Source organism: Cuculus canorus, chromosome 12 (genome assembly GCF_017976375.1).
Source record: "Cuculus canorus isolate bCucCan1 chromosome 12, bCucCan1.pri, whole genome shotgun sequence".
NCBI classification, from domain to species: Eukaryota; Metazoa; Chordata; class Aves; order Cuculiformes; family Cuculidae; genus Cuculus; species Cuculus canorus.
Genome location: NC_071412.1, coordinates 965,536 through 991,394, shown reverse-complemented (window position 1 = coordinate 991,394; position 25,859 = coordinate 965,536). Strand labels below are relative to the sequence as shown.

Below are 25,859 nucleotides of genomic sequence, written 5' to 3'. Positions count from 1 at the left end.
CTTGACGAGGTTCCCAAAGCCTCATCCAACCTGACCTTGAACACTACCAACCATGGGGCATTCACAGCTATTTTGGGAAACCCGATCCAGTGTCTCAGCAGCTCTATCACAAAAAGCTACAGCTGCATTAGGCCTTCCTAGATACCAATGAACCGTTTTTTTTTTTACTTCCAAGATTTTTTTTCTTATTCCAATGGACTTGATTTGATGTGATTGTCTTGATTTGACTTCATTGGACTTGTTTTGACTTCAAGGGACCTTCAATGGACCTGTTTTTAGTTCAGTGGACCTATTTTGACCACAGTGGAGTTGTTTTGACTTCAGTGGACTTACGATCGATGAGAAGCTCCACATGAGCCGGCAATGTGCGCTCACAGCCCAGAAGGCCAACTGTGTCCTGGGCTGCATCAAAAGCAGTGTGGCCAGCAGGGCGAGGGAGGGGATTCTGCCCCTCTGTTCCTCTCTTGTGAGACCTCATCTGGAGTATTGTGTCCGCTTCTGGAATCCCCAGTATGAGAAGGAGATGGAGCTGTTGGAACAGGTCCAGAGGAGGTGACAAGGATGATCAGAGGGCTAGAACACCTCCCATAGGAGGACAGGCTGAGAGAGTTGGGGTTGTTCAGCCTGGAGAAGAGAAGGCTCCAAGGAGATCTTATAGCCACTTTCCAGTGCCTGAAGGGGCTACAAGAAAGCTGGAGAGGGACTGTTCATAAAGTCTTGTGGTGATAGGATGAGGGGGAATGGCTTTAAATTGGAGAGGGGCAGACTTAGACTAGATATGAAGAGGAAATTCTTCACTCTGAGGGTGGTGATGCACTGGGACAGGTTGCCCAGGGAAGTTGTGGCTGCCCCATTTCTGGAGGTGTTCAAGACCAAGTCAGATGGGGCTTGGAGCCCCTGATCCAGTGGGAGGTGTCTCTGCCCATGGATAGGCTTTGAGATCCTTTCCAACCCAAAGCCTGCTGTGATTCTATGATTCTATGAAAGACTCCTCCAAGCTTTTGCTGGTTTCCAGCCTGCAGCTGTAGCTGCCATTCCAACCATCCTGACATCCATGAAACTGAACTTCCAAAGGACTTTCCCTGTTTTTTTCAGAACCAATTGTACCTATAAACCTCCCTGAAGTTTTTTGTTTTTTTTTTTTTGCTGTAGGCTTTCAGCTTGTTCTTTAATTTATCAACGCCAATTTTGCCACAATTTTCAGCCACACAGACCATTGACATCAAGACACTGTTGAGGCTTGCCATGCCCTAGGTCCCACTTCTTCTTCCACCTCCACCCGGCATCTTTTTAAAAGCCTCTTCTCACCTTCATGTTCTTGGAGGTAGCATTCAATTGTCCGTCTCTGCACTGCATCCACCACAGGAGCGGGATCCAGCCCGGCTCACAGTTGGCAGGTGTGATTCATGAAAGGATTTTGCAAGATGTATGAGCTCCCTCTTGGTGGGCAATGAAGAATGTGGGAAAGAACTGGGCTCCAGTGGGATATTTGTGACTAAAAGGAGAGCGAGGCTGGTGGGGTTAAACCAGGGGAAGCAAAAGGAGAGTGGTCAGACTCAACACTGCACCCTGCAGCTGCCATGTCTGCACCAAAACCTGCCCCAGGGTTGGGGCTGCTTAGGCAAGGCTCGTCCCCTTGGTAACGTTGTGGCACAGGGGACAGGAGGGATTAGAAAGGTTTTGCCAAGCAGAACTGTGAGATGTAACTAAAGCAGTGAGGCTTTCTAAAAGAAGCTGAGCCCAAGGGCTTGTCCGTTAGCACAGCTCAGTCGAAGGAAGCAGCTTGTAGGTGTTTGTCAGGGGAAACTTGTGCTGTCTCCACCAAGGAGGCTTCCTCACGTGAGGGAAGACCTAGAAAACCAATAGAGACATGGATCTGCTGAAACCAAAGCTCTGAGGGCGTGCAGACAAGGCTGGTGGCTTCAGCCTGGGCGGTGGGGAGAGGCTGCAGGGGCACGGCAGGTGCTTGGTGGTGGCATCGGCACTGCTGGTGATGGAAAGAGGTTTTGGCTGGGTGATCAGAAGATGGGTGACCAGGAGCGGTGTCCTGGCAGTCAGCAGCAGGATGGTGCTCAAACACTCCTGCACGAGGAGGGTGTTAGGGCAGTATCCTGCAGCTCACGTTTTGCCGTTGCTTTTATTTATTCATCAGGGTCCCCTGAAAGTCATTCCAGGAGGAGCCAGAGGCTTTTGGCTTCAGATTAGAAAAGAGACCTTGTGCCTCCCCTGGTCACCTCCAGACATTCTCAGGAAGGAACTGAAAGCTCATTAATTGGGAAGCAGCAAACATTTTATAGAGGAGGGTGTTTGTGTCTCTTACTAACAACAACACTTAAGACACTTCGGCATCTCTAGGATCCCCCAGGTTACCCTCTCAGAGTATCTGTGCTCTGCAGGTTCTCAAAGCTTTCCCAAGTGCTTCTGTCCAGACCAAATGAGCTCAGTTGGACTATTTGAATCCCCAAAGAGATCCCCAAAGAGCCAGAGGGGTCATTAGACCTTCATCAGCTGCCATGATCCGTGAGGGACGTGGTCCTTCCTGAGATCCGAGCATGTGAGGAGGCAGTGAACTCCAAATGGACCAGGAACGGCTCACAACATTCATCCACGCCTTTTCAGCTAAGGATAAGAGATGCTTTGGTTTTCTCTGCTTCTCCCCTAGCTCTTGTGCTACACACGAAGGTTTCACAGTTACTGGTCGTGGCATCGCTCTGCAGCTTGCTGGTGCCCTCTGCAGTTGTTTCTCCTGATTGTAAGTGCAAAATAGTAATCTAAAAAGACAATTTTATCACTTGATGGTAGCAAGTGAGGGCAGGTGACACAGGCCTTTCTTCCCAGGTTTGGAGAAGCATCAGGTGATCCTCAGGCACCAACCCCCTGCCCATTCAACCCTCCTCGACCTGTTCCTCCCCTCAGACGCCGCCGTGTTTTGCGCACTGGCTCTTTCTCTGCCACCACACCTTATGTTTTCACCGACATGGTGCCTGTGGCTGTGGTAGGAGCACAGCAACAGCAACAAAGCTCCCAACCCCAATCAAAATGGAAATCTGAAAAGTGCAGTGGCTCTGGAGCTGCCTTCTGGGCTGCCAGGATCTGAGGGAAGGAGCAGGAATGTCTCGCTGTGTCGGCACGGCAGAGACACGAGTGCTGCACTGTGACCTTACTATCTTGAAGAGGTTCTTGTAGACAGGTAAGTACCCTGCAGGGATGTGTGAAAGGAACCTGCAGTGAGAACGTGTGCTTGAGTCCAGGGGAGGCCACTGAGATAGTGCGAGGGCTGGAGCATCTCCGGTATCTTACGATTCTTACGATTACATTAGTTAAAACATACGTAAAACTCATTATCACATTGGTTAAACATACATAAAACTCATTATTACATCTTATCACTCCCTCTGTATGTGCATCACAGTTCCTTTGTGTTTTCAGAATCCTCTTATGCTCTTTATCTTATCTCCTTCCTCATTGTGTCCTCTTGGTGAGCTCAGGCTTGTTCTTTGTTTCGGCATTTTCCTGGGCTTGGAGCATCAGTCAGAGATAAGTTTCTCTAAGATACACAATACTTGATTTGTTGCTTGTTTCAATTAGTAAACAAGCTAAACTCCTGTTACAATTATATTATTTCTTACTGCAAGCTGGCCAAGATTTAATTCTTATTATTCTTATTATTGCTTAAGTTAATTAATTCCCTTAACAGAATGATTTTTTCCTTCATTCAGTCCCTTCCAACCAAAACCATTCTATGATTCTATAATTTAAACTGGAATGAAGCTGGAGGTCATGTGAGTAAATAATGCCCTCCCAAAGCCTGCTGAACACCGGGGTGCTCGCCGTTGGCTTGCGCACACGACAGGCAGAAGAATTCTGCGCGGAGACAGGCCGAGCTCTCCCTCCTGCACATGGACTTTCAGCCTTTGGAAATGATTGAGGAGAAGCTTCCTTTGGGCTGTATCATTCAAATGAAAACCACTCTGCCGAGCAGCTGGCTCTGGGCTGAGGCAAAAGTGGCGATGGAGCAGGCGAAGCAGTTGCACCCTTCGGGGCTGCCATTAGTCCCGTCCCAGAAGCGCAGTGATGCCGGCCCCAACCCAGCAATGCCCTCATGACTTTTCCGCCAGCGCCCAGACACCGGTTCCCCGTTATATTATTCAGACACTGGAGAGGCGGGTTGGGGATCTGCTGCTGATGTGCAGGGAAGTCCAAAGATTATAGAGTCATAGAGTGGCTTGGGTTGGAGTGGACCTCAAAGCCCATCCAGCCCCACCTCCCACTGGATCAGGGGCTCCAAGCCCCATCCAACCTGGCCTGGAATCCCTCCAGGGATGGGGCAGCCACCACTGCTCTGGGCAACCTGGGCCAGGGCCTCCCCACCCTCACAGGAAAACATTTCTCCTTAAGATCTCATCTTGATCTACATTTCAGTACAGTCAGGAGGGACCTTTTTAACCAGGACCTGACATGACAGGACCAGGGCTCAGCATACACCTGAAAGAGGGAGGAGAGTGGATGAGAGAGAGAGGAGGGCACCAGGCACCCAGCCCTGGCCACGCCCCTAAACCCCGCCCCCGTATGACCACGCCCCATCCCCCATGGACACTGCCCCTCCCCCTTAGCATTGGCCACGCCCCTCGGCCCTGGTCACATCCCTTCTGTCAGGATCACACCCCACTCAGCTATGACCCCCGCCCTCTCAGCTCCCCCTCCAACGATTGCCCCGCCCCTCGTTCATGGTCCCGCCCCTCAGCCCCGCCCCCATGGTCTTGACCACACCCCCTCATTCAAGCCAATCTTGCTTGGCCCCGCCCCCACAATGGCTCCGCCCCGACCACGCCCCTCGGCATGGCTCCACCCTCAATCCCCCCATAGTCTCACCCCTTGGCCCTGGTCACACCCCTTAGCACTGGCCTTATCCTTCAGCATGGCCCCGCCCCTCAGCTCTGGCGCTGCGCCTCGCCCTGGCCACGCCCCTTAGCATTGACCACGCCCCTCCAGTCCTTGACCCTACCTCTATCCTTGGCCCCGCCCCTCACTCTTGGCTCCACCCCTCACGCCTCACCCGAGCAATGGCTCCGCCCCTTAAAGTTGCCCCCGCCCTTCTACCTTGGCCCACCTCCTCCATTCCTGGCCCCTCATCTCCATACCTGGCCCCGCCCTTCGCCCCGAAGTCTGCCCCCGCCACAGCCCCGCCCCCCCTCGTTTGCCATGGCCCCGCCCCCAGCGCTGGCCCCGCCCCTCGGGGCGCTTCCCGCGGCCGGCGGGCTCGTACGGTGGCCGGTAGTGTCCGCTCCGCGCTCGCCCATGGCGGAGCGGGACGATGTCGCTGGTGCTGGGGCTGCTGTCGCAGACGCTGAGCAGGGTGCTGCGCTACTCCGGGCTGCGTAGGGGCTGCCATGACCCCCGGCGACACGCCATGGAGCAGGACAAAGCACTCGAGGTTTATGGTGAGGGCACGGGGGGGTCTCTGGTGCTATGCCCTGGGGTGTGTGGAGGCTGTGAGGCTATTGGCGCTCTGCCCTGGGGTTTTGGGGGGCTGTCGGGGCTGTTAGTGCTGTACCCTGGGGTTTTTGGGGGGCTGTGGAGGTTCTTGCTGTTGTGCCTTGGGTTTTTTGGGGGGCCGTGTGGGTCCATGGTACTGTGCCCTGGGTGTTTTGGGGGCTGTGGGTGTCCCTCGTGCTGTGCCCTGGGCTGTGTGGAGGCTGTGGGGTCCGTTGGTGCTATGCCCTGGGGGTTTTTTGAGGCTGTGGGAGCTGTTGGTGCTATGGCCTGAGGTTGTGGAGCCCTGGGGTTGTTCAGCCTGAGAAGAGAAGGTTCCAGGAAGACCTTAGAGCAGCTCCAGTACTGAGAGGGGCTCCAGGAAAGCTGGGGGGAGGGTCAGGGAGTGCAGGAAGAGGACGAGGGGAACGGTTTTCAGCAGAAAGAGGAGAGACTGAGATGAGATCTTAGGAAGAAATGCTCTCCTGTGAGGGCAGGGAGGCCCTGGCCCAGGTTGCCCAGAGAAGTGGTGGCTGCCCCATCCCTAGAGGTGTTCCAGGCCAGTTTGGATGGGGCTTGGAGCCCCTGATCCAGTGGGAGGTGTCCCTGCCCGTGGCAGGGGGTGGGACTGGGTGGGCTTTGAGGTACCTTCCAGCCCAAAAGATCCTGTGATCTTTGGCAAGGGGTGCTGGAGTGCACTGCTTGCCTGGTGGATGATGGCTTCAAGATCTTATCTCTGAGGCCCCGGGCTGGAAAGTGGAGAGAAGATGCGCGAGGTATCTTGTGTTGCTAGTAAGTAGGATTTAGAAAAACCTAAAAGGCAAGCAGACCTCTCTGGAACGGCACGGCTGTGTCCTTCATCTGATGTCGAGTGACCTGTAGTTCCAAAGGTAATAAACATCCTCTAACAAGCACGTTTTGCTTTCTGTTCATTATAGTGGGGTTGTAAAAATAATAGCATCTTTAGAACTAGAATGTGAAAAATACATGCACGGTGATCAATAAATTTGCCAATCCTGAAGGAATTTGGGAGATAATGTGCTAGTGATAGCGACAGCTCTGCCCTTTGTGAAGATCAGAACAATAATCAATACTGGGGCAATAGTTCCTAATAAATGTACCTTTGATTAAATTCAGGAACGCTATTTTATTGATGGTTGCTTGTTTTCTGCTGCAGATATAATACGTACTATCCGGGACCCGGAGAAGCCTAATACTTTGGAAGAACTGGAAGTGGTAACGGAAAGCTGTGTGGAAGTGCACGAGATTGGTGAAGATGAATATCTGGTGGTCATCAGGTTTACACCAACAGTACCTCATTGCTCCTTGGCTACTCTGATCGGTAAGGTTTTTGTTTCATTAAATCCATAGCAATGAGCGTAAGGTTAATTTTAGGTTGTCTGGGTAACACAAAAGGTGAAGGCTGACAGTTATACTGGTTGGTTTTCAGAGAATTCGTATTTAACAATGAAAATGCACGTCAAACCCTGAATTTTACAATAAAATCTCCCATCTCTTTTGTTTAAACAGGCCTTTGTTTAAGAATAAAACTTCAGAGATGTTTGCCTTTTAGACATAAGGTAAAGTATCTGCTCTGGAACTGGCTTTTAACTACATGAATGCATGTGAGTTTCTCTTTAGAGAGTGTAGGCTGCAGGATCAAGGAACTAGCAAGCCATGATTGAGGATGGGGTCGTTTAAAGCTTGTCATTTGCCTGTGAATGTGGAGTGAACATTGAAGTACAGTGTAGCACCTGGAGGGGCCTGTGAATCACTGTGGTTCTTCCTTCCCTTTACAAAAGACTGTTTGTTGCTGAACTTATGCTGTACAGGGTGTTTCAAGGGGTTTCCTCACCTGGTGTCTTTGAGTGCAATGAGAGGATGTTTCCAAATCCAGTGTGACAAAGAATCCAAGTCATACTCTTGCCTTGGGGAAAATTAATTTGACCTTCTGCAATATTTCAATAAATCTGGGATGATCCAAGGGCTGGAGCACCTCTCATATGAGGACAGGCTGAGAGAGTTGGGGTTGTTCAGCCTGGAGAAGAGAAGGCTCAGAGGAGACCTTAGAGCGACCTTCCAGTGCCTGAAGGAGCTACAAGAAAGCTGGGGAGGGGCTGTTTACAAAGGCACGGAGTGATATAGGATGAGGGGTAATGGCTTTAAATTGGAGAGGGAGGATTTAGACTGGACATTTCTTCACTGTGAGAGTGGTGAGGCCTTGGCCCAGGTTGCCCAGGGAAGCTGTGGCTGCCCCATCCCTGGAGGTGTTCCAGGCCAGGTTGGATGGTGCTTGGAGCAGCCTGATCCAGTGGGAGGTGTCCCTGCCCATGCCAGGTGGTTAGAATTAGATGATATTTGAAGTCCCTTCCAATTCAAACCATTCTATGATTCTAAGCATCATGAATATAAAATATTAATAGTTAATGACTATGCTGTGCCATTGGGAGTATCCAAGAGTTGTCTCGAGTGGATTAGCCCTCTCCGAGTGAGCCCTGTAAGCAGGAAAACTGCTCTGTCGTCAGAGACCGGGTAAGGGGAGGGCCGCTGCTTTGTGTAGGCAGCATCTAGGGAGTGAGACCTTCAGAACAGGTTCAGTAGAGTTTAGGAGAATGGCAGCGTTCAAAACTGGAATGGGAACCTTTATGTCCTGTGTCTTAGGAGCTCTTGTACAGGTGATGCATGGGCCTGACCCTGGTCACCAGACTGTCCTTAAAAGGGGCAACTGGAGTGGAAGGAACTACATGAGAAACAGAGGTTAATATATCCTTAAAGCAAGCTGTTTGGGTCTTAGCAGGAACTAAGAGTGCACCTTTAATGGGAAATGCAGTCTTTTGTAGACCTTGAGAAACTCGCCAGAAGTTCATAATAAATTCATTAGTTTAGGATTTCTGATGTTTTTTGTTGTTTGGTTTTTGTTGGCTTCATCTTTCCAGTCAAACAGCATAAATTGAGACTTACATTTCTCAAAAAGGAGGTACCCGATGGTTTGTTATGGTAATAAATAGATGTAGCTTCAATGAGATAAGATAAAAGGCACAGGATTTGTTTACTTGGTTTTCCGTGTCTGCCTCAGTTGTGTTCATATGGGAGGGTTTTGTTGTTGCTGTTTACCCAGGCCCGTTAAATTTCTGAAGGTGATTTAGGTCTCTTTAGACTCTGCCTTATAATTGGTTCCGGTGCATGAAATGGATATTGCATCACACCACCCTTTTTAAATAACAATGCCCACGATTCTCATCATGGAACAAAACTTGCTTAGGAATATCTTACTGGGAATCTTTTATTAAGGATGTCTTTTCAGGAGTCCTTAGCTTGTGGAAGCAACTCTTGAAATTCTAGTGGCTTTGAAACAAATAGTTCCTGAGTTATGGCCTGCAGAGAACTTGTTGGAACAGCAGCACCAGTTTTCTACTCTGTTGCCAGCAGCCTGACTGCAATTTCTTTTTCACAAGAGCAGTTGGTGTTGGTGAGGAGCAAATGCCCCACTACTCTGAAGAAAGGTGATTGGGGCCTCTTGGAAGTGGGAGAGGAGATTGTTTTGGGATTGTTCTGCACTGAAGCTCAAGATCAGCTCTTGTCATTGATCCCTTTCTGTTGTCTGTGGATGTTTTTAAAAGTATGGATTACATGCATGATATGTGGGTTGTACCATTATTTTCTTCTAGTGATGAATATATTTGGGAATATGAGTTAGTAGTGGACACGTACAGTTGGAGTTGATGACCTCAAAGGTCTTTTCCAACCTAACGATTCTAAGATTCTATGATATTCAGTTGTTGATGTATGCATCTAACATTGCCGATCTCTCCTCTAGCTGGAAATCTACATATCTGAGGGTACACATTCCACTGAAGAAGACAGTAAGTAGAGCAGCTTTAGCCTCTGTGTGTGTTCTCTTGAAGTCCTTCTCTTCTCCTACCACACTGTCCTTTTCAGAAATGAATATGCCGTTAAAGCTTGTAAACACATAGTTGAGGCTGTTTCAAAAGCTGTGTTGGTCTGTGAACATCCGCTGCTTGTTGTTTTCTTATTTTAAATTAAAAACCCCCATGGATCTTGCAGGTGTTGAGTTGTGTTTATAACAAAAGAAGTTGCTGCTGATTAAATAAGGTGAAGAACTGCCTGACTGGCCGATCTTGCTGTCTTCACATTATCATGACAAGAAATACCCATTTCTCAGTCAGTGTGGAGAGTAAGACTAGCAGGATGTCAGATTTCTTTCAAAGCTGTAGCCAACCACTGGTGTAAACAGCTGTGGAAGCTTTTGGCCAAGTGAGGCTTTTTGTTCTTACACATTAAGTATCTTTGCCCGGGGAAAATCGGTTTGAGTAGATGGTGAGAAATTGAACCTGGAGGACTTCGACTTTGCCACAAATGTCACACATGATTTTAAGGCACATCATCAGTGTATCTTACTTGCTTTTCCTAAACTGGAGAAGTAACAAAAACGTTCTTTCTGATGATTGAGTTTTTGTGACTGAACTTTGATTTGTTTTGCTCTCGATTTCCTATAAATCCTCTGTCTTTTCACTGCTGGCTCTGAGCAGCCTCAAATTCTTCTTACTCTGGGCCACGTGCCTGAAATGTCTGCCCACAAACAGCTCTATAGTGGCTATTGTATGAAGTTCAGTTCTGGGTATTATGCAAATAACATCTTCCACCTAAGAAGAAAACGGAAAAGAAAGCCAACACGATGCACTGTTACTGTCCAGCAGGGTTTTCCCAGCCTTTGTGCTGGCCATCTGGAATATCTCCACTGCAGTGTGATACCTGTTACAGCGTTTGTGTTTAAAGTACCTCTGCAAACTGCTCCTGACTTGCCTTTTCATGTGATGTTTTGCAGTCAACAAGCAAATCAATGACAAAGAGAGAGTGGCAGCTGCAATGGAGAACCCAAACTTGCGTGAAATCGTGGAGCAGTGCGTTACAGAGCCTGACTAGTAGCTACGATAGCCGCAGAGCTATCGTTTTGATATATTTCTTAAAATATCTTTGTTTAAAAAAAAAAAAAAAGAAAATAATAATAATCAAGGCCTTGAGTTTAATACTTGAGTTCTTTTTATCTTCTGTGTTTTTTTAAAAAAATTGTTTATAAGATGGATGTAGATTATAAAGAATTAGTCTCTAAAATTAAAGTGGAGTCTGTAGTGTTAAGAGTTTGTAATTTCTGGTGTCCAGAGGAATATTTTATGATCAAAGCCAGAACATGATGTACGAGTCGCCTTCTGACAGACATTGTGATATTAATCCAGTTTTGCAAGTTAAATTTCTACATTCTGTCAATCACTGCACTGTAAAATAAAACGAATTCTTGTGCTGAAATGTGACTTTTTGAGTTCAGAATTTGATTTTGTTTTTCTTTAGGTTTAGAAGGAAACATTTTTTCTTTAAGTTTATGTTAGAGAAGGAAACATTTCATTTGATTCTTTTAATGTGTTACCGATGGCAAAGCTGAAATGGATTCAGAAAAAGAATTCGGAACCAAGGTGCTGGGCTGCAACAAGGTGGATTTTTACTGGGATGCTATACCTGCTAAATATTTTTCCCCATTGTCAGTGCGTTTTTGACTTTGAATGCTTTGCTTTATAGTTATCCCGGGGCTAAAGTTTTCCTGTGTCCAAGGTGGGATGGGGCTCGGAGCCCCCTGCTGCAGTGGGAGTTGTCCCTGTCCATGGCAGCGGGTGGGTTTAAGGTCCCTTTCCCCCCCAGACCATTCCGTGATTCACGCCGTGTTTGGACAATGGGGGTAAAGGGTGGGTTTGCTGCACGGTTGGAGCAAACCCACTGACCTCCGTGGCCCCTTGAGTCCCTTAAGGACTACAACTCCCAGCGTGCCTTGCGCGCAGCGGAGCTCGCCGGGAGCTGTAGACACGCCGCCGCTCAGACTGTCATGTGGCCGGAAGCAAGGGCCGTCCCGCCCAAGATGGCGGCGGCCGGGCAGGAGTTGTGGGTGCTGCTGGCGCCTCTCTCGGGGCGGGACGCGACCCGGGCCCGGCTGAGTATGGGGCAGGGCGCTCTGGGCACCCTCCTGCCCCATGCTGGGATACTCCTGGAGTCCCTGGTGCCGCGGGGAGGCGGCCGAGCTCGGGGCAGCGTCCTCCCAGGAGCCTGGGCTGAGTAAGTGCTGGGCGGAGGCTGAGGGAGCCTCACCAAGGGTACTGAGAGGGTTTCCAGATCCGCCTGGGAGTGGGGTGCCCTTCGCCTAAGCCGGCCGTGCTAGAGGGGACACTGAGTTACAGCTGCTTATTTGTTTAGATATGGGTATGTTCCTTACAATAGATAAAAAAAATAGGAAGAAAATCTGCTTGGTTGTGTCCATCTGCTGGCTTAAAATGCTGCTCTGCTCTGCTCTGGTGAGACCCCACCTGGAGCCCTGCGATCTGCACTGGAGTCCTCAGCATAGGAAGGACATGGAGCTGTTGGAGTGAGTCCAAGGAGGCCACGGAGATGATCCAAGGGCTGGAGCACCTCCTGTACTAGGACAGGCTGGGAGAGTCGGGGTTATTGAGCAAAAGAAGAGAAGAGAAGACAAGACAAGACTGTAGGGAGATCTTAGAGCAGTTTCCAGGAGTGAAAGGGGCTGCAGGAAAGCTGGGGAGGGGTTCTTGATCAGGGAGTGCAGGGAGAGGACATGGGGAACAGTTTTCAGCTGAAAAGGGGGAAATTGAGATGAGATCTTCATGAGAAATGTGTTGCTGTGAGGGAGGGGAGGCCCTGGCCCAGGTTGCCCAGAGCAGTGGTGGCTGCCCCATCCCTGGAGGTGTTCGAGGCCAGGTTGGATGGGGCTTGGAGCAACTGGATCCAGTGGGAGGTGTCGCTGCCCATGGCAGGAGTTGGAACTGAATGGGCTTTGAGGTCCCTTCCAATCCAAACCATTCTATGATTCTGAAAAAAAAACTGGCACCTTGGCTGCTTGACTTCCTCATCCGCTGTTGGGGGAAGAGCTCTTGTGCGTGACGCTTAGTGATCACGAGATGTTTTTCATCTGAGTGACATTTAATGCTGAAACAAAACCACAGTCAAGTTGCTTTTCTCACTCTCACCATGTCCAGCAGCACCAACACTATTAGAGCGCTCCAGTCTCGTATTCCACTGCACCATCTGATATGGCCTTCCAGCCATTTCCTCTCTGCCTGCTCCTCACTCCATGCAAGAGCTGGTGTGGATATAGACACCAGAGGAGTTTCTCAGCCTGAGAAACAGCGAGGCAAAATACACGGCAGTGGATGATATGCTCTATCTCTCCCTGGCCTGCCTCACTGGTGTTCCTCCTCCTAGAAGTCCTGAAGCAGAACAGCACTCCTGTGACGTGGATGACTAAAGGAAATGAGTACAAGAATAGAAAACCCCATATTCTTGAGAAGAGGAGGTGAAGGGATCCCTCAAGCCCAGTCTCAGAGAGGAAATATATTCTGGTATCGAGAGGGGAGAGGGTGGAGGCAGAATCATTACTGGAAAGGATTTAATTGTTCTGACCATGTTAGTGCACCTCCAGACCTGTTCAGTGAATTTAATGTGCAAAAAAGGTCAATAAACATCCTAAATGTTGTGTCTTCAGCTTCATGTGGGAGAACACCGGAGATGATCTGCAAGCAGGCAAGACAAAAATACTGGCTCTTAGTAAAAGTCATGAACTGTTCATCTATGAATTCACTCTAGAAGATGGGAAATACAACCCAGTTTCCCTGCATAGTTATAAGGAAGACACGCTTAAAAAGCTCCTTGAAGTTAAAAACAATAGTGAGTAAATTTCAATGTCTATGCTGTATTTGAGATTGTTGCTGGTCTGGTTCTGCTTTGGTTGGTGATATGCATTGAGGCAGGAGGACAGGACCTTGGGGAAGCATCAAATCCCTTCAGGCTGATCAAAAGCGATCAGTAGCAGCATTAACCTGAAAACAATAGAGACCTTTCTGTCTTAAAAGATGGTGTTAAGAGGGAGTTAAACTGGTGTAGGGGAGGGTGTTTGATGATGTGAAGGTGAAAATAAACATAATAAAACATAATGAAACATTCACGCAGCCCTGCTATCTCAAACTTCCCCTCTGATATTGGAACTGAGGGGAAGAAAATGTAGGGACAGGGCTCCTCACTAGTGCTGCAGGGACTGGTTTTGTGTTTGCACTTGTGTTCTGTGCTTAGCAAACATGGTGCACAGTTAGAAGGCACTATCACTGCAGGACCTACACCTTTGATGTTCTTAGCCAGTTTCCCTCCAAGGACTGTAGTTTTTGTTTTCAGTGCTGACTGAAGTATTTTGTTATGATTTCTTGTGTTATTTGTCGTATTGCCCACTCTAAAAGCCTACACTGGTGTGGGAAACTCTCTTCTGCCATAGAAAGTGAGATTTAGAACAAAATGCCCCCCTCCCCAATCCCAAGTTTTATTAAGATGGTAGCCGAGGCAGTGGATTCACGCTGTTTTCCTGAGATATCTGTACAAATCACAAGTACAAGATTGCTATAATCCTAAAATATCTTTACATTTCCAGGTCTGTCTTCAGTTTTCACTCTGAGGATCCTCTCTTTTGAAAAGAACACATGCAGGCTGCTGCTCAATAAGTGTGTTGTTGTGCATCTCACCTTTCCTGGGAAAGACTCGCCCTTAGAGACGTGCGACTGCTTTACCCTCAATTTGCCTCCGCCGGTTTTGGAAAGAGTAACAGATGTGTGCTTCTGCCGGGGGATCCTGTTCCTGTTAGACAGTGCCGGCTGGATTTGTATCCTTTGCGGAATAGAGACTCGCTCTTGGTGCCAATAATCTGGAAGAACAAAGTTGGTTTTCTTTTCTGCCAGGGTTAAGCAGAATTTCATGAAAGAAATTCAAGCATCAGTTTTGAGGATGCTTTCAATAAAGGGTTGGGTAGCGAAATGCTGGTTAATGTAGCAAAAAATGCTGCAGTAATGGATCAACTGCAATTCCTCTGCAAGCCGCTGGAAATCTTTTTCACGTTGAGGTAATGGTTTCCAGTAGTTTTTGTACATGGATGTGTGTATAAGAGGCTTGAGTCTCCTGCCAGTAGCCTTTCCTTTCTTAATTAGACCCTTAAGGATTTCTCTGCAGATGTGCAGGGAGTCACAGCTTGGGAACTAGAGAGCTGTTCTCCACGTTGTCAAGAGCAGGAGCTGACACCTGGCAGACTGTGACACAAAGTGCTCGACTTATTTGTCAGTTTTTTTCTGATATTTATGTACAAAAATGTAATGAAGTCAGGTTCCTTTTTCCTCCTAATGATATGGTATAACTGACGATAAACATTTCTCCCAGTTCACTTAGAAGTATAAATTAACTCATGTGAGATGGCGCAGGCTGTGTGTTTGTACAGCACGTGGCACAGTGCATTTCTGATCCCAGCCCAGCTTAGGAAGCTCCTGTGAAACCCACAACTCTAAATGTTTTGTTGGGCAGGGATTGGCTTGGGTTACAAAGTTGACAGGAATCCACCCTGTTCCCCTTCTCTTCAGTGTCTGGTTTGTTGGGCGATCCAAGGCCTAGTGTTTTCTTTGACACTGTTTAAAGATGTGTTTGACTCTTTTGATGGTGCAAATCTAGCAAAGGTCAGCGTAGCGCTCTGCCAGGGGAATGTGCAGGATGAGGACAAGTGTCCAGCCACCTCGTCACTACTTTCTGGGGTTAAAGTGGCGCGGGATCTCAGTGTGGCGGTGGTCACCACTTCTTCCAACTATGCCGTCTCTGTGGATCTGAACAGGTACTTCAGGTACGTTTGCAGCAGGATTCTATAACCAGAGTTGTGAGTAGATCTAACGGTAAAAAGTGCCTAACCTTGGTCCTATAATAGCTGAGATGCTGGCAGCCTTTTTTTTGTTTTGAGTTCTGGCTCTGTGGTGGAGCAGAAATTTAATATTTGTTTAAAGATTGCCCGTTAATATTTGCTTCAGTTAGAATCATAGAATAGAATCATAGAATTGTTAAAGTTGGAAAAGACGTCTAAGATCATCCAGTCCAACCATCAACACAACCCCACTGTGCCTGCTAAACCGTGTTCTGAAGTGCCAATCTGCATGTTTTTTGAACATCTCCAGGGATGGAGACTCCACCACCTCCCTGGGCAGTCTCTGCCAGGGCTTCACCACTCTTTAGGTGAAGAAATTTTTCCCAGTATCCAATCTAAACCTCTCCTGGCACAACTTGAGGCCATTTCCTTTTGTCCTATCACTTGGTACTTGGGAGAAGAGACCATTTTATGCTCTGTCATTTCAACAAATACAAAACCTCTGTATTGGACTTGATATTTTCCCTAGGAAGGTGGGGCGTGTGTTGTCCATGCTAGCAGGGATTGGCAGCACCTTTTAGAAATATTGTAGAGTGTGGGATTGTTAAACTGTTCTGATACGGCTTTACTGATTTTGCTTGAAAAATCAGGGCTAGGTTGTAATTTAGAGGTCTTGTCTGCCTCAAAAGGAAATAGCATCAGGTTTTGCTGGCTTGCCTGGGTACATTTTTGTAGTTGTTATTAATCTTGAGATTAATAACTGCTACTCTGATAGCTCTCATTTCCTCACATTTCGTTCCTGGAGGAGCTAAACATGAAGGGAAAGAAAATCTTTAATCATCTCTTGATTGATGTGGAAATTAATATTTCTCTCTTTACAGACAGTTCCCTGGGCATCTGCTCTGTAAGAGACATCCTGAAAGTCTTCCGGTGAAGCCTCCCGAAGGGCTCGATGAGGATGACCTTGCTAGTTCAGACTACAGCATGGAGTTTTTGTCACTGCCTTTCCGGACTGACAGGTATATAATGAGAATACGCTCTAAAACCAACTGGGTTTTGCCTCCGTTAGAGCACTGATTGATAAACTAGTGTTTTTTATAGTTGTGGTGAGTAAAACGAGCTCGCTCTCATCTTTTGAATGTTCAGATGATGTTGAGAAATGAGCCAAGACAACTTCCCATCTGCCATCGAACAGATCCAAACAGTAATTCCTGGTTAGGGTGTTAACCTTTAGTTTGAACCCATATTGGCAGATTTTTGTGTTCTAAGGACTTCACAGTTCGTTGCATTTAGCACAGACGAGTGCATGGGGACTTACTTGTGTTCATGTAAAACATTTAGTCTGTATTGTGACCCTTAGTATGAGAGGTATTAATACTAACAAAATAAGTTAATTATAATTTGGTGTAAAAGCAAAAAATTCTGGAATTAATTCCGTTTTTTTTAATTGACGGGGGCCATATTTTTTGAGGACAAGAAAATGTTCTAAAAACGCTCAGCTTCATGGATGTTGTAAGCTATCGCAGCTCAATTGTTCATCTTGGCTGCCAAGAGTACTTAAATAGGAATAAACAGGACGTGTTAAGGTTAAAATGCAAGATGCTGGATGGAAATTGTAGGCTTAAAACGAACCATGTCATAGAATCATGGAATGGTTTTGGCTGGAAGGGATCTCAAAGCCAACCAGTCCCACCCCCTGCCGTGGGCAGGGACACCTCCCATTGGCTCAGGGGCTCCAAGCCCCATCCAACCTGGCCTTGAACACCTCCAGAGACGGTGCAGCCACTACTGCTCTGGGCAACCTGGGCCAGCGCCTCCCCACCCTCACAGGGAAGAATTTCTTCCTAAGATCTCATCTCAATCTCCCCTCTTTCAGCTGAAAATCATTTCCCTCGTCCTGCCCCTGCACTCAATTTTAACTGGGGAAACTTTAAAAACTGATTATCTGCATTGTTCTTGGCATAATACCTGGTATTATAGATTAACTTCCTTCTTTGCCGCAGGTCCTGGAAGGCACATTTATCCTCACTGTGTGATGTTGTAAGGAGAAGGCGACCAGGTTCTCCAGATTTGGTGAACAACTTGAATTTACCTTGGTATCATTTTTTTACCCATCTTGAAGATCATAATCCTGAAATCTGTGAAGAGTCTGAGAAGATGGTGGCTTTTGTTCCACGGGCTGCTACCTGGGCTCCTTCCATACCAGTACAAAACAACAGTTCAAACCTCAGGGATGCCAGACAGCAGTGGAAACAAATCCTTACAGAAGCACCACAAGAAGTGGTGAAACTGGAGTGTAAATTGGTCACGGGAGCTACAGCCCTGTTTGTGGTATCAACGAAAGAGAAAGGACTGACTCTTGCTCTCTGGGACTTCGAGTCACAAGAGGTGACGTGTTACCCCTGTGGCCAGAACAGCGTTCCTGTGGATTGCAGTGGGGAGGAACCACTCTGTCTCCTGCTAACAGGTCAGGGGTTGGTGTAACTGTTCCCATGTGGGCTTCTGAGAAAAGCTTTTCATTGCTGTGGTACCACTGCTCCTGCCTGGCTGCTGCCTCCTGTTTCCTGCTGCATTCTTGCTGAGGTGAAATCCAAACGGAGCCATAACAGCTTAGCGTCTCTGTTTTGGAAGAGGGGCAGGAGATGGAAACAATGCTATGTAGCAACTTGCTTATATATTTTTAATTATGGTTTGCTTCTTCTCTTTAGAGCGTGGTCTCTACTTAGTTCTGTTTGGTTTAACTCAAGAAGAGTTTCTGAATAGATTGATGATCCACGGCAGCGCTGGAGTCGTAGAGTCTGTTTGTCATCTCAACAGATGGGAACGGTGTTCAGTCCCAATACACGCATTGGAGGTAAAGAAATCTGTTTTGTGTCTTCCAGGTGACAAAAGTGCATCTTTAAAGCAATGAATGCACTTTAGCGATGTTAATGGGGGGTTAAACACAATTGAGAGTGCGCCTCAGTAACCTAGGGGGCAAAAAGTAGTGGTTCGGTTATTAAATAAATAATGTAGAAATAAATAATGTAGGAAATGGGGCAGTTAAGGGAAGAGACTAGCATGGCTGAGTCAAGACCTGTTGGTCGAACTCAAGAACAAGAGGGAACTGCCCGGGCAGGGCAAGCAGGGACAGGGGACCTGGGAAGAGGACAGGGACACTGCCCGGTTGGGTAGTGATGAGGTCAGGAAGGCCGAGGCGCAGCTGGAGCTGAACTCGGAACGGGAAGTGAAGACCAACAAGAAGGGCTTCTACAGGTACATCAAGCAGAAAAGGAAGGTTAAGTAGAGTGTCCCCTCACTGATGGGTGAAAATGGTGACCTCGTATCAACATATGAGGAGGAGGCTGAGGTACTCACCAACTTTTTTACCTCAGTCTTCACTGACAACTGCACTCCTCATCGCTCCTGGCTCAATAGACAACAAGATGGGGACCGGGGGGTAAAGCCCCTCCCACTGTAGGGGAGGATCAGGTTGGTGACCACCTGAGGAACCTGAACATCTATAAGTCGATGGGAGCTGATGAGATGCATCCCAGAGGCCTTGAGCAGCCTGGTCCAGTGGGAGGTGTCCCTGCCCATGGCAGAAGTGCTGGAACTGGATGATCTTTAAGGTCCCTTCCAACTCGAACCATTCTGTTATTCTACGATTTAATAAAGAGCTCGAACAAACCAAGTGAGTAACGTAAAGGAAGAAAAACAGCAATAAGGGTAACACACATTAAAAATAATATATTTTTAAACTAAGCATTGCTCAAACCCCGTCTTAATTGAAGCCAAAAATGGTTCTGCTATTTCCACAGCAATTTTTGTTTTAAAAAATGTCAAATATTAAAATAAATCCTCAGAAGTACATTTTTATTTTTCTCATGCCACTCTCATAAAGCCCAGAGGAGAGTCTAAGCTGCCAAATGTTGCTTGGTTCCCCTTAACAACAGGTGATAAAATATTTTCAATGTAACAGGCTACAAGCCCAATCCTCATGTGTCCCTGCAGTTCACCAGTGCTCTGTTTCTGCTTTTATATGACAGAGGTCCTTGTTTAAAACAGTAGTTCCAGCACTGTGGGGCTCTGCAGCGGTTTGTCCAGAGCATCGTTCAGTCCCTGTCACCCTGCATTTCAGCCACGTCTAGGGGCAGGGAGTTTAGGTGAAGACATCTGGTCAGGTTCTTTTGGGCTTATATGAGGGGTGTGATGGGAAGGAATTGATGGGGGTTGGGTGACAGCAGTTTTCAGTTGCTGTAAGCTGATTCGAAGTCCCAATTGTCGCAGCAGTTATTTTATATTCAAACTCCAATAAACTGTTGAATTAACATTTTCTCTCTGAAGATGCAGGGCAGGGTTCCTGCAAATGAGCATGGCAGGTACTGAACAGGGCACTTGGTTATTGTGGGCTGCATGTGTTGCACACATAGGTTAAATTATTCTTTTCTGCATGGGCCCTTTGTCACTGAATAGGACGTACAAATCCGAGCAGTGAGTGCACAATGTCATCAGAATACATGCAGAACTGCTCCCTGCACGTTTGTCTAGGCAGGTTTGGAAAATCGTCAGCTGGACACGGTAGACTTCTTTTTAAAAAGCAAAGAAAGTCTCTTCACTCTGCCTGCCCCCTGCTCAGGACCTGAACAGTCTGCTGAGAGCACTTCCCAGACGTACCTGAAAAGTAAGTCAAATGCTGTTCGGAGGTTTGAATTTTGTTGCCTCTGTGTTTATGGCTGTGTTGGTAAAAGCAAATTGAGTTGCCTGTGCTCTTGTATGTTTGGTTGGTGCTGCAGTGCAGTTTCTGTACTTTGAGAAAGTAAGAGAGAAATGGTGCATAATTTGGGGTTTTTTTGTTGTGTTCTGATGTTGGCATACGCATCAGGAGCGTTTTGATGTGAAGGCAAAGTGTGTTACATACATTTTTTAGCTCATTTTAGAAGATTTTTTTTTTTTGTAGCATAGCTGCATGACTCTAGGTTTACCTGATCAGTCACAGGGTAGAACGCAGGGGATTTGAGGTTTTATGTAAATCTTGCAGATTTGGAAGAGCTGAGGCCGGCTCTAAACCTGCTTTGCTCAGCAATCGGACAAAATGAATCAGAGCCTCAGAATAAGCACTTTTCTGAGCAGCTGCTGAACCTCACGTTGAGTTTCCTTTCCAAGCAACTTGAAGAAATTTCTGTGCACACAGCAGGTAAGATTGCTCTGTTTGAATCATGTGTGGTAATAGAACATGTTGTTGTTTAAATGAGTAAGAACAGCCTGTTTCTTTTAATTAAAAGCCTAAATTTTCCTAGAATTGATAGAAAAATGTGCTAGTTAAGTGAATGAAAGGCGTTATTCAGGAAAAACACAAGAAATTATTGTGAATGCAGTGTCTGTGTTAGTCCAAACGACTGTGTTAGGCAATCAAGTCAGACAGGATGCTGTCATGGGATCGTTTTGGGATGCATAAGATTGGCAGAGTGAGACTTTCAGGCTACTGCTGGATACTTGATGGTTGAACGGCTTGAGTTTAGCCGTCAGCTACTCGCTCTTTTCTCAATGCCACCACGTGAAATATGCTGGCACAAGGGTTTTTATGGCTGTGGAATAGAATAGACTAATTTGAGAAACTGATACAGCTGAAAAAATAGCCTACTGGCTTAATTTTTGTCTGGAGCACTTCCTGTCTGATTTTACTGTGTGGCCATGCAGTCAGATATCCCGATATGACCTCGGGGGTAGCACAGAAGCAAGGAGCAGCATCTGATGGGGCTGCAGCATGGGACTGCTTATGCTGTTGGTGTTGCTGAAATGTTGCTCTTTGAACCACAGCCTAAAAGGTACAAGGACAGAGTGACAGGTAGCACAGAAGTGAACTGTTGAAATGATGGCATTCCAGAGGACGGTTCTGTTCTGCTAGAGAAAACTGTGGAGAGCACGGTCACACATCCCAACACCCAGCGTGCTGTCCTGCTGCTGGGCTTGGAGTTGCTCTTAGTGGTGCTTTTCAGTCTGTGGACCAACAGGTTATACAGGTTTAGCACTGGAAATGAGAAGAGAAGGGCAGTGAAGCTGGTGAAGGTGCTGGAGAACAGGCCTTATGAGAGGCAGATGAGGGACCTGGGGCTGTTTATCCTGGAGAAGAGGAGGCCATGGGGCATCACTGTCTACAACGACCTGAAAGGAGGTGGGGGCTGGTTTCTCCTCCCAAGTGCTAGGTGATAGGATGGGGGGAAATGGCCTTAAGTTGTGCCAGGGCAGGTTCAGATTAGACATTAGGAAAGATTTCTTCACTGAAAGGATTCTCAGGCACTGGCATGAGGGGTTTAAAAGATGAGGGATATGATTTAGTAGTGCACAGATACAGTTGGACTCAATGATCTCAAAGGTCTTTTCCAACCAAGTGATTCTATGATTTTATGAATGCTGTGTTGTTTGTTGCTGTTTTAACTGATGCCTTGGATGCTCTCCACAGAACCTGATGAATTCCTGCAGAAGAGTGCAGATATTTTAACTGATTACATCATTAAACTTAGAAAATTTGTGAGAAAATACCCCCGACTACAGATAGACACTGTGCACATTGGGAGTGGGCTTGATGAAAACCTGCCTGCGTTAGAGGAAAGCCCCGTGTGGGAAAAACTGACCCCAGAAGTAAGACTGCATAACCGTTTTTTACTGTTCTTATTACATATCTTTGTGGAAATTATTAATATTGAAATGTCTTTCAACTGTTGGGGGGAAAAATCAACGTAGGAATTATAATGATAGTAACACTGAAGGTTAATGAGATCACTTTGTTCCATTTTTGTCCTCTTGTAGGAAGTCATCGCCGAGGCCATCTTAAGCAAAAAAATGCCTGAGGCCCAGGCCTTCTTCCGAATGCATCAGCATCCTGCTCAGAGTCTCCAAGAACTGATTCAAACCGGTTTGAATCTGGTCTATGACCGTCTCCTCAAGGACAATACCAGAGAGGCCTCGGAGCTTTTGAGAAATATGGTGAGAGGTGCTCAGCAAGTGAGCGTGCTGAGTTCTTCACGCTTCTTTATGGCTAACGAAAGAAATGAATGCTAAGAGTGTGGGGAGCCAGACTCCAGTAACTGGGGAAACGAATATCACAGGCTTGTAAAAGTTTGTGTGCTTTTGCAGGAAGGCGGCTGCTTTCATTCTGTCTGTGTGCAGCTGCGTTTGTACAGTTTGCATACAATGAGTGTCCAGTTCACATACAGTGAATATCTTCTTTTTCTTAGGGCTTTGATGTGAAGGAGGAACTGCGTAAGATCTGTTTCTACACAGCTGATAAACGCGTGCGCGATTTATTGGTAAGTGCAGAGAAGGCTTTTCTGTCTGGCTGATGGCTCAGGTCTGAAGTCAGGTGTGTATTTATGCTGAAAGCATTGTATTGAACACACCTGCAGGGTGGGAACGAACAGATGTTCTGCCTGTATCCTTGCAGTGTAGGTGCTGAAATGCATTGTTGACTCATCAGTGTTCTTTGGTATTTGCAGTTAAAGTAAAATATGGCTGAAATATCATGTCTTTGTCTGGCTCGGATCTAGTTCTCGTCTGCTTTGCGTGCTGTGTGAAGTCCTGGCCCTCATAAAATTTAGTTGTATTGACCTCAATGCTTCCAGCGTTTTTTCCTACAGTGTAGCTGATAAAATGGCAATTGGAGGTAATACTTTAATTTGAATTAAAGGTGAAAGTTTTACAAGAAGAAAATTATTTTTCTGAAAAAGAGAAGAAAATGATAGACTTTGTGCATCAGGTTGAAAGCTTTTACTCGGAATCCTCCCAAGAAAATAAAGAGATTCAATCTCTTTCCAGGTAATATGGGTTATCACTTTTAATTATTAATTAATAACATTAATTATTAATTATTATTATTAATTATTATTAATAATAATTTAAAATACACTGGCTTCTACCTTCCATGTGATTTACTGCACTAACAAATGTCCTCTTCCGTGATTGCATTACTTTTACACTGGTTTTTGTTGCAGGAATAAGGGTTGGTGTGGGAGTTATTCTCTCACTGATGTAACAATTGCTGTCGTGCTCTTTCCAGACTAAGTCACAATGTGCCATCTTCAGTGTGACAGAGGCCTTCTGTTCATGTCATTAGCACTCTAAAAGAAGTGGTTTTAATCACAAATTGTATTATTAGCATTATTAATCAAATGAAACAAGCAGGTAGAATGCTCTGGTTTTGATACACAACTTCCATAATACAGCAAACTAAATAACCTAGAAAAATCATTTTACAGTTAAATAGTGTTCACCATACTTGCCATTTGCTGTGTCATGGTTGGAAAAACGAGTTAATTCTCTGACCACTGCTCGAACTTTCAGCTGAAGAAAGTCTTTCTACCACTTGTACAACTCTTGGAAATGGGCGAGCAAAATTTGTTGCCCCTTTTATCATCTTCTGTTTGTGAGATAGTGGAGTGTTTTTAAAAGAATACTGGACAATGCCCTGATGCAGCACTTCATTGCAGTTTCAAGACCTGGAGGAAAGAAGATGACCTTTCCAGACAGATGGCCATTCTAGACTCCTTGTTGAACTGTGATAGACATCGGGTTCACAATCGGCGAGTCCGAGTGGTGTTTGACTGGGCTCAGGGGTGGGATGAGCTTACACAGGAGATGATTCTTCTCCCCAAAAGACCACGCCAAGGCAAGTATTCTGGTACTGAGGGCTTAAACTGTGAAGTGAAAATCTGTCTTTGATGTCATGTGTTGCAGTTGTGTAGGAGAGGCATTGATATGACTAAAGCTATGTGCTACCACAGCAGGTCACTGACTGCTTGTCAGTGAAAATGGGTAAACAACGTGTTCGGACAGGGATCTGTGTTTTTCTTGTACGGTAAAACTTGGAAACAGCTGAAAGGGAGTTGTCTAGTGCGTGGCCAGTTGTTATAAATGTCATACTCTGCGATGTTCAGTAAAGCTAATTACACTACAGTGTTATAGTTAGCTTTTCCAACATAAAAGCTCTTACAAGCTGTACTGTATATACTTGATCTCAGCATCACATTTGCAGCTGATCAGTAAGAATACATACATGTAGAAAGAAACGTCCCAGCGTTTCCCTACATAGTGCTGGCTTCATCAGTTTGCCTTTTTGTAACACAGAACTCAAGACATGTAATCCTGCGGTTCTCTGGATGCACTTGACAGCCCAGCATGACTGGCCTAACATTTGTGCATGGATTGAAGAGTGTGAGCCCAACCAGACATTGTGTGGAGAAGCTACCTGGCCCCCCCTCACTCCGGATATTATTGACCGGAACACATTGTGTAGTAGCTATATGAGAAATGATATCTTAAACAAGCTGGCTAGGTATGTGCCCTTTGTGCTTTATACTTTCTATCAAAACTCATAGAATTGTAGGAGCACATGTTGATAAAATCCCTGATACTTATCAATTTTTAGATTGTAATTAGTGTCCAGTTTTTAAATGGCACAAATCCATTAATAGATTTAATGTTAGTCTTGAACTTGTGCTTCCTGTCATCTGAAAACAGTAAGAAACACGAGAGCAGCAGAAATCCTCTATCAGCCCTTTGATCTTTCATAACGATTGTGTTACTGGTGGCCATTTTAATGTGAGGCAGAAAATTCTAAACCACAGCATTTCACTGCTCTTGCCTCGGTCTCTGCGCTGAGCTGTAGTAACCACGATGCTGTTTGAGCAGTACCAAACGTATTTGGGTATGTTGTGTTTGCCTGAGCCGTGAAGCAGCCCCCTGGAAGGAAAGGTCTGCTGTGTAAGTTTGAACTGAAAGCACCCTTCAGAGCTTCTTGGAGCGATAACTGATCAATACGTGTGCTTTTTCTCTTTTCTGATAGAAACGGAATCTTTGTCTGTTCTGAGCTGGAAGATTTTGATCTTCTGCTCCAGAGGCTGTCTTACCTCGGGGGAGTGCTGCAAAATCCTCACCCTGTTCCAAAATACAGCACTGCTGCTGGCTTGGACTTCCACGCTCGTTTTGTCCTTCACTGTTTAGAACATAATTTGCAGTATCTGTTATTCACTTACTTGGACTATTACAGGTATGAATGCTTTTCATCCCTTAAGTCTTATGCAGATTTAAATAGTGAGACACAGTTTTAGTAGCTGGCAGTAAGAGTTTTCCTCGGCTCTTGCTGTTTGGCGTGAAAACCTACTGGAGTCACAGCAGTGTCGATCAATGAAAACCGTGAGGCAGTGTAGTAGAGTTCGTGCTGTGTTTTGAGGCTTTATTCAGGTTGTCTTGTCAGATTAATTTGCTTATCAGTCATCAGAGGGAAGAATTATAGTTGTAGTTGTTAGAATGTCATAAGCAACGCAATCTTAAATGAGCCGAAACAACTTCTTCAGAACCTCTCACTTGAGCACAAGTACGAGTCATTCTTGAGACATTCACAAAGAAAGAAATTGCTGCTTTCCAGCTAGATTAGGATTAGCTGGGATTTGAAGGAGAACTTTTAATTAATGAATACTTGGCAATTAAAATTTCTTAGCTGTAACTCCAGTGTAACTGTAATTATTAAGAGGGTAAAAGAGGACCACAGAAAAGCCAGCAGATCCCTTTTTTTTTAATTGTTGTTTTGTTTGTGTAATCGGTTTTAGTTTGCATAAAACATTTATAAACTATGCTGAGCGGCATTTGTGAATCAAGGTTACAAATGCCGTATTTT

At 46.1% G+C, this 25,859-nt stretch overlaps 2 protein-coding genes across 2 annotated transcripts in view; both read left to right on the top strand.

Moving 5' to 3' along the window:
* The first annotated feature begins 5,223 nt into the window (after nt 1-5,223).
* Nucleotides 5,224-10,792, top strand: CIAO2A (cytosolic iron-sulfur assembly component 2A). Its single transcript, XM_009557661.2, has 5 exons — nt 5,224-5,441; nt 6,650-6,814; nt 7,003-7,052; nt 9,290-9,335; nt 10,319-10,792. The coding sequence occupies exons 1-5, from the start codon at nt 5,315-5,317 to the stop codon at nt 10,414-10,416; spliced, it is 486 nt and encodes a 161-aa protein (XP_009555956.2). The 5' UTR covers nt 5,224-5,314; the 3' UTR covers nt 10,417-10,792.
* A 596-nt stretch (nt 10,793-11,388) lies between these two features.
* SPG11 (SPG11 vesicle trafficking associated, spatacsin) overlaps nt 11,389-25,859 on the top strand; it is a 35,949-nt gene continuing 21,478 nt past the window's right edge. Inside the window, exons 1-16 of the mRNA XM_054077241.1 lie at nt 11,389-11,592; nt 13,034-13,215; nt 13,967-14,194; nt 14,995-15,193; nt 16,090-16,227; nt 17,212-17,675; nt 17,917-18,062; nt 19,739-19,871; nt 20,229-20,384; nt 21,651-21,829; nt 21,998-22,174; nt 22,426-22,497; nt 22,875-23,002; nt 23,674-23,852; nt 24,311-24,518; nt 25,029-25,232. Of these exons, the coding sequence (XP_053933216.1) occupies nt 11,399-11,592; nt 13,034-13,215; nt 13,967-14,194; nt 14,995-15,193; nt 16,090-16,227; nt 17,212-17,675; nt 17,917-18,062; nt 19,739-19,871; nt 20,229-20,384; nt 21,651-21,829; nt 21,998-22,174; nt 22,426-22,497; nt 22,875-23,002; nt 23,674-23,852; nt 24,311-24,518; nt 25,029-25,232 (2,987 nt within the window). The 5' untranslated portion in view covers nt 11,389-11,398. The remainder of the gene's footprint in view (nt 11,593-13,033; nt 13,216-13,966; nt 14,195-14,994; nt 15,194-16,089; nt 16,228-17,211; nt 17,676-17,916; nt 18,063-19,738; nt 19,872-20,228; nt 20,385-21,650; nt 21,830-21,997; nt 22,175-22,425; nt 22,498-22,874; nt 23,003-23,673; nt 23,853-24,310; nt 24,519-25,028; nt 25,233-25,859) is intronic.

What these genes read in the sequence shown, in the direction of transcription:
- CIAO2A (XM_009557661.2), top strand. Translation starts at nt 5,315, where the DNA reads ATGTCGCTGGTGCTGGGGCTGCTGTCGCAGACGCTGAGCAGGGTGCTG. An exon ending in CAAAGCACTCGAGGTTTATG is followed by an intron (nt 5,442 to 6,649) that starts GTGAGGGCACGG and finishes TTTCTGCTGCAG; the next exon opens with ATATAATACGTACTATCCGG. An exon ending in GTTTGCCTTTTAGACATAAG is followed by an intron (nt 7,053 to 9,289) that starts GTAAAGTATCTG and finishes TCTCTCCTCTAG; the next exon opens with CTGGAAATCTACATATCTGA.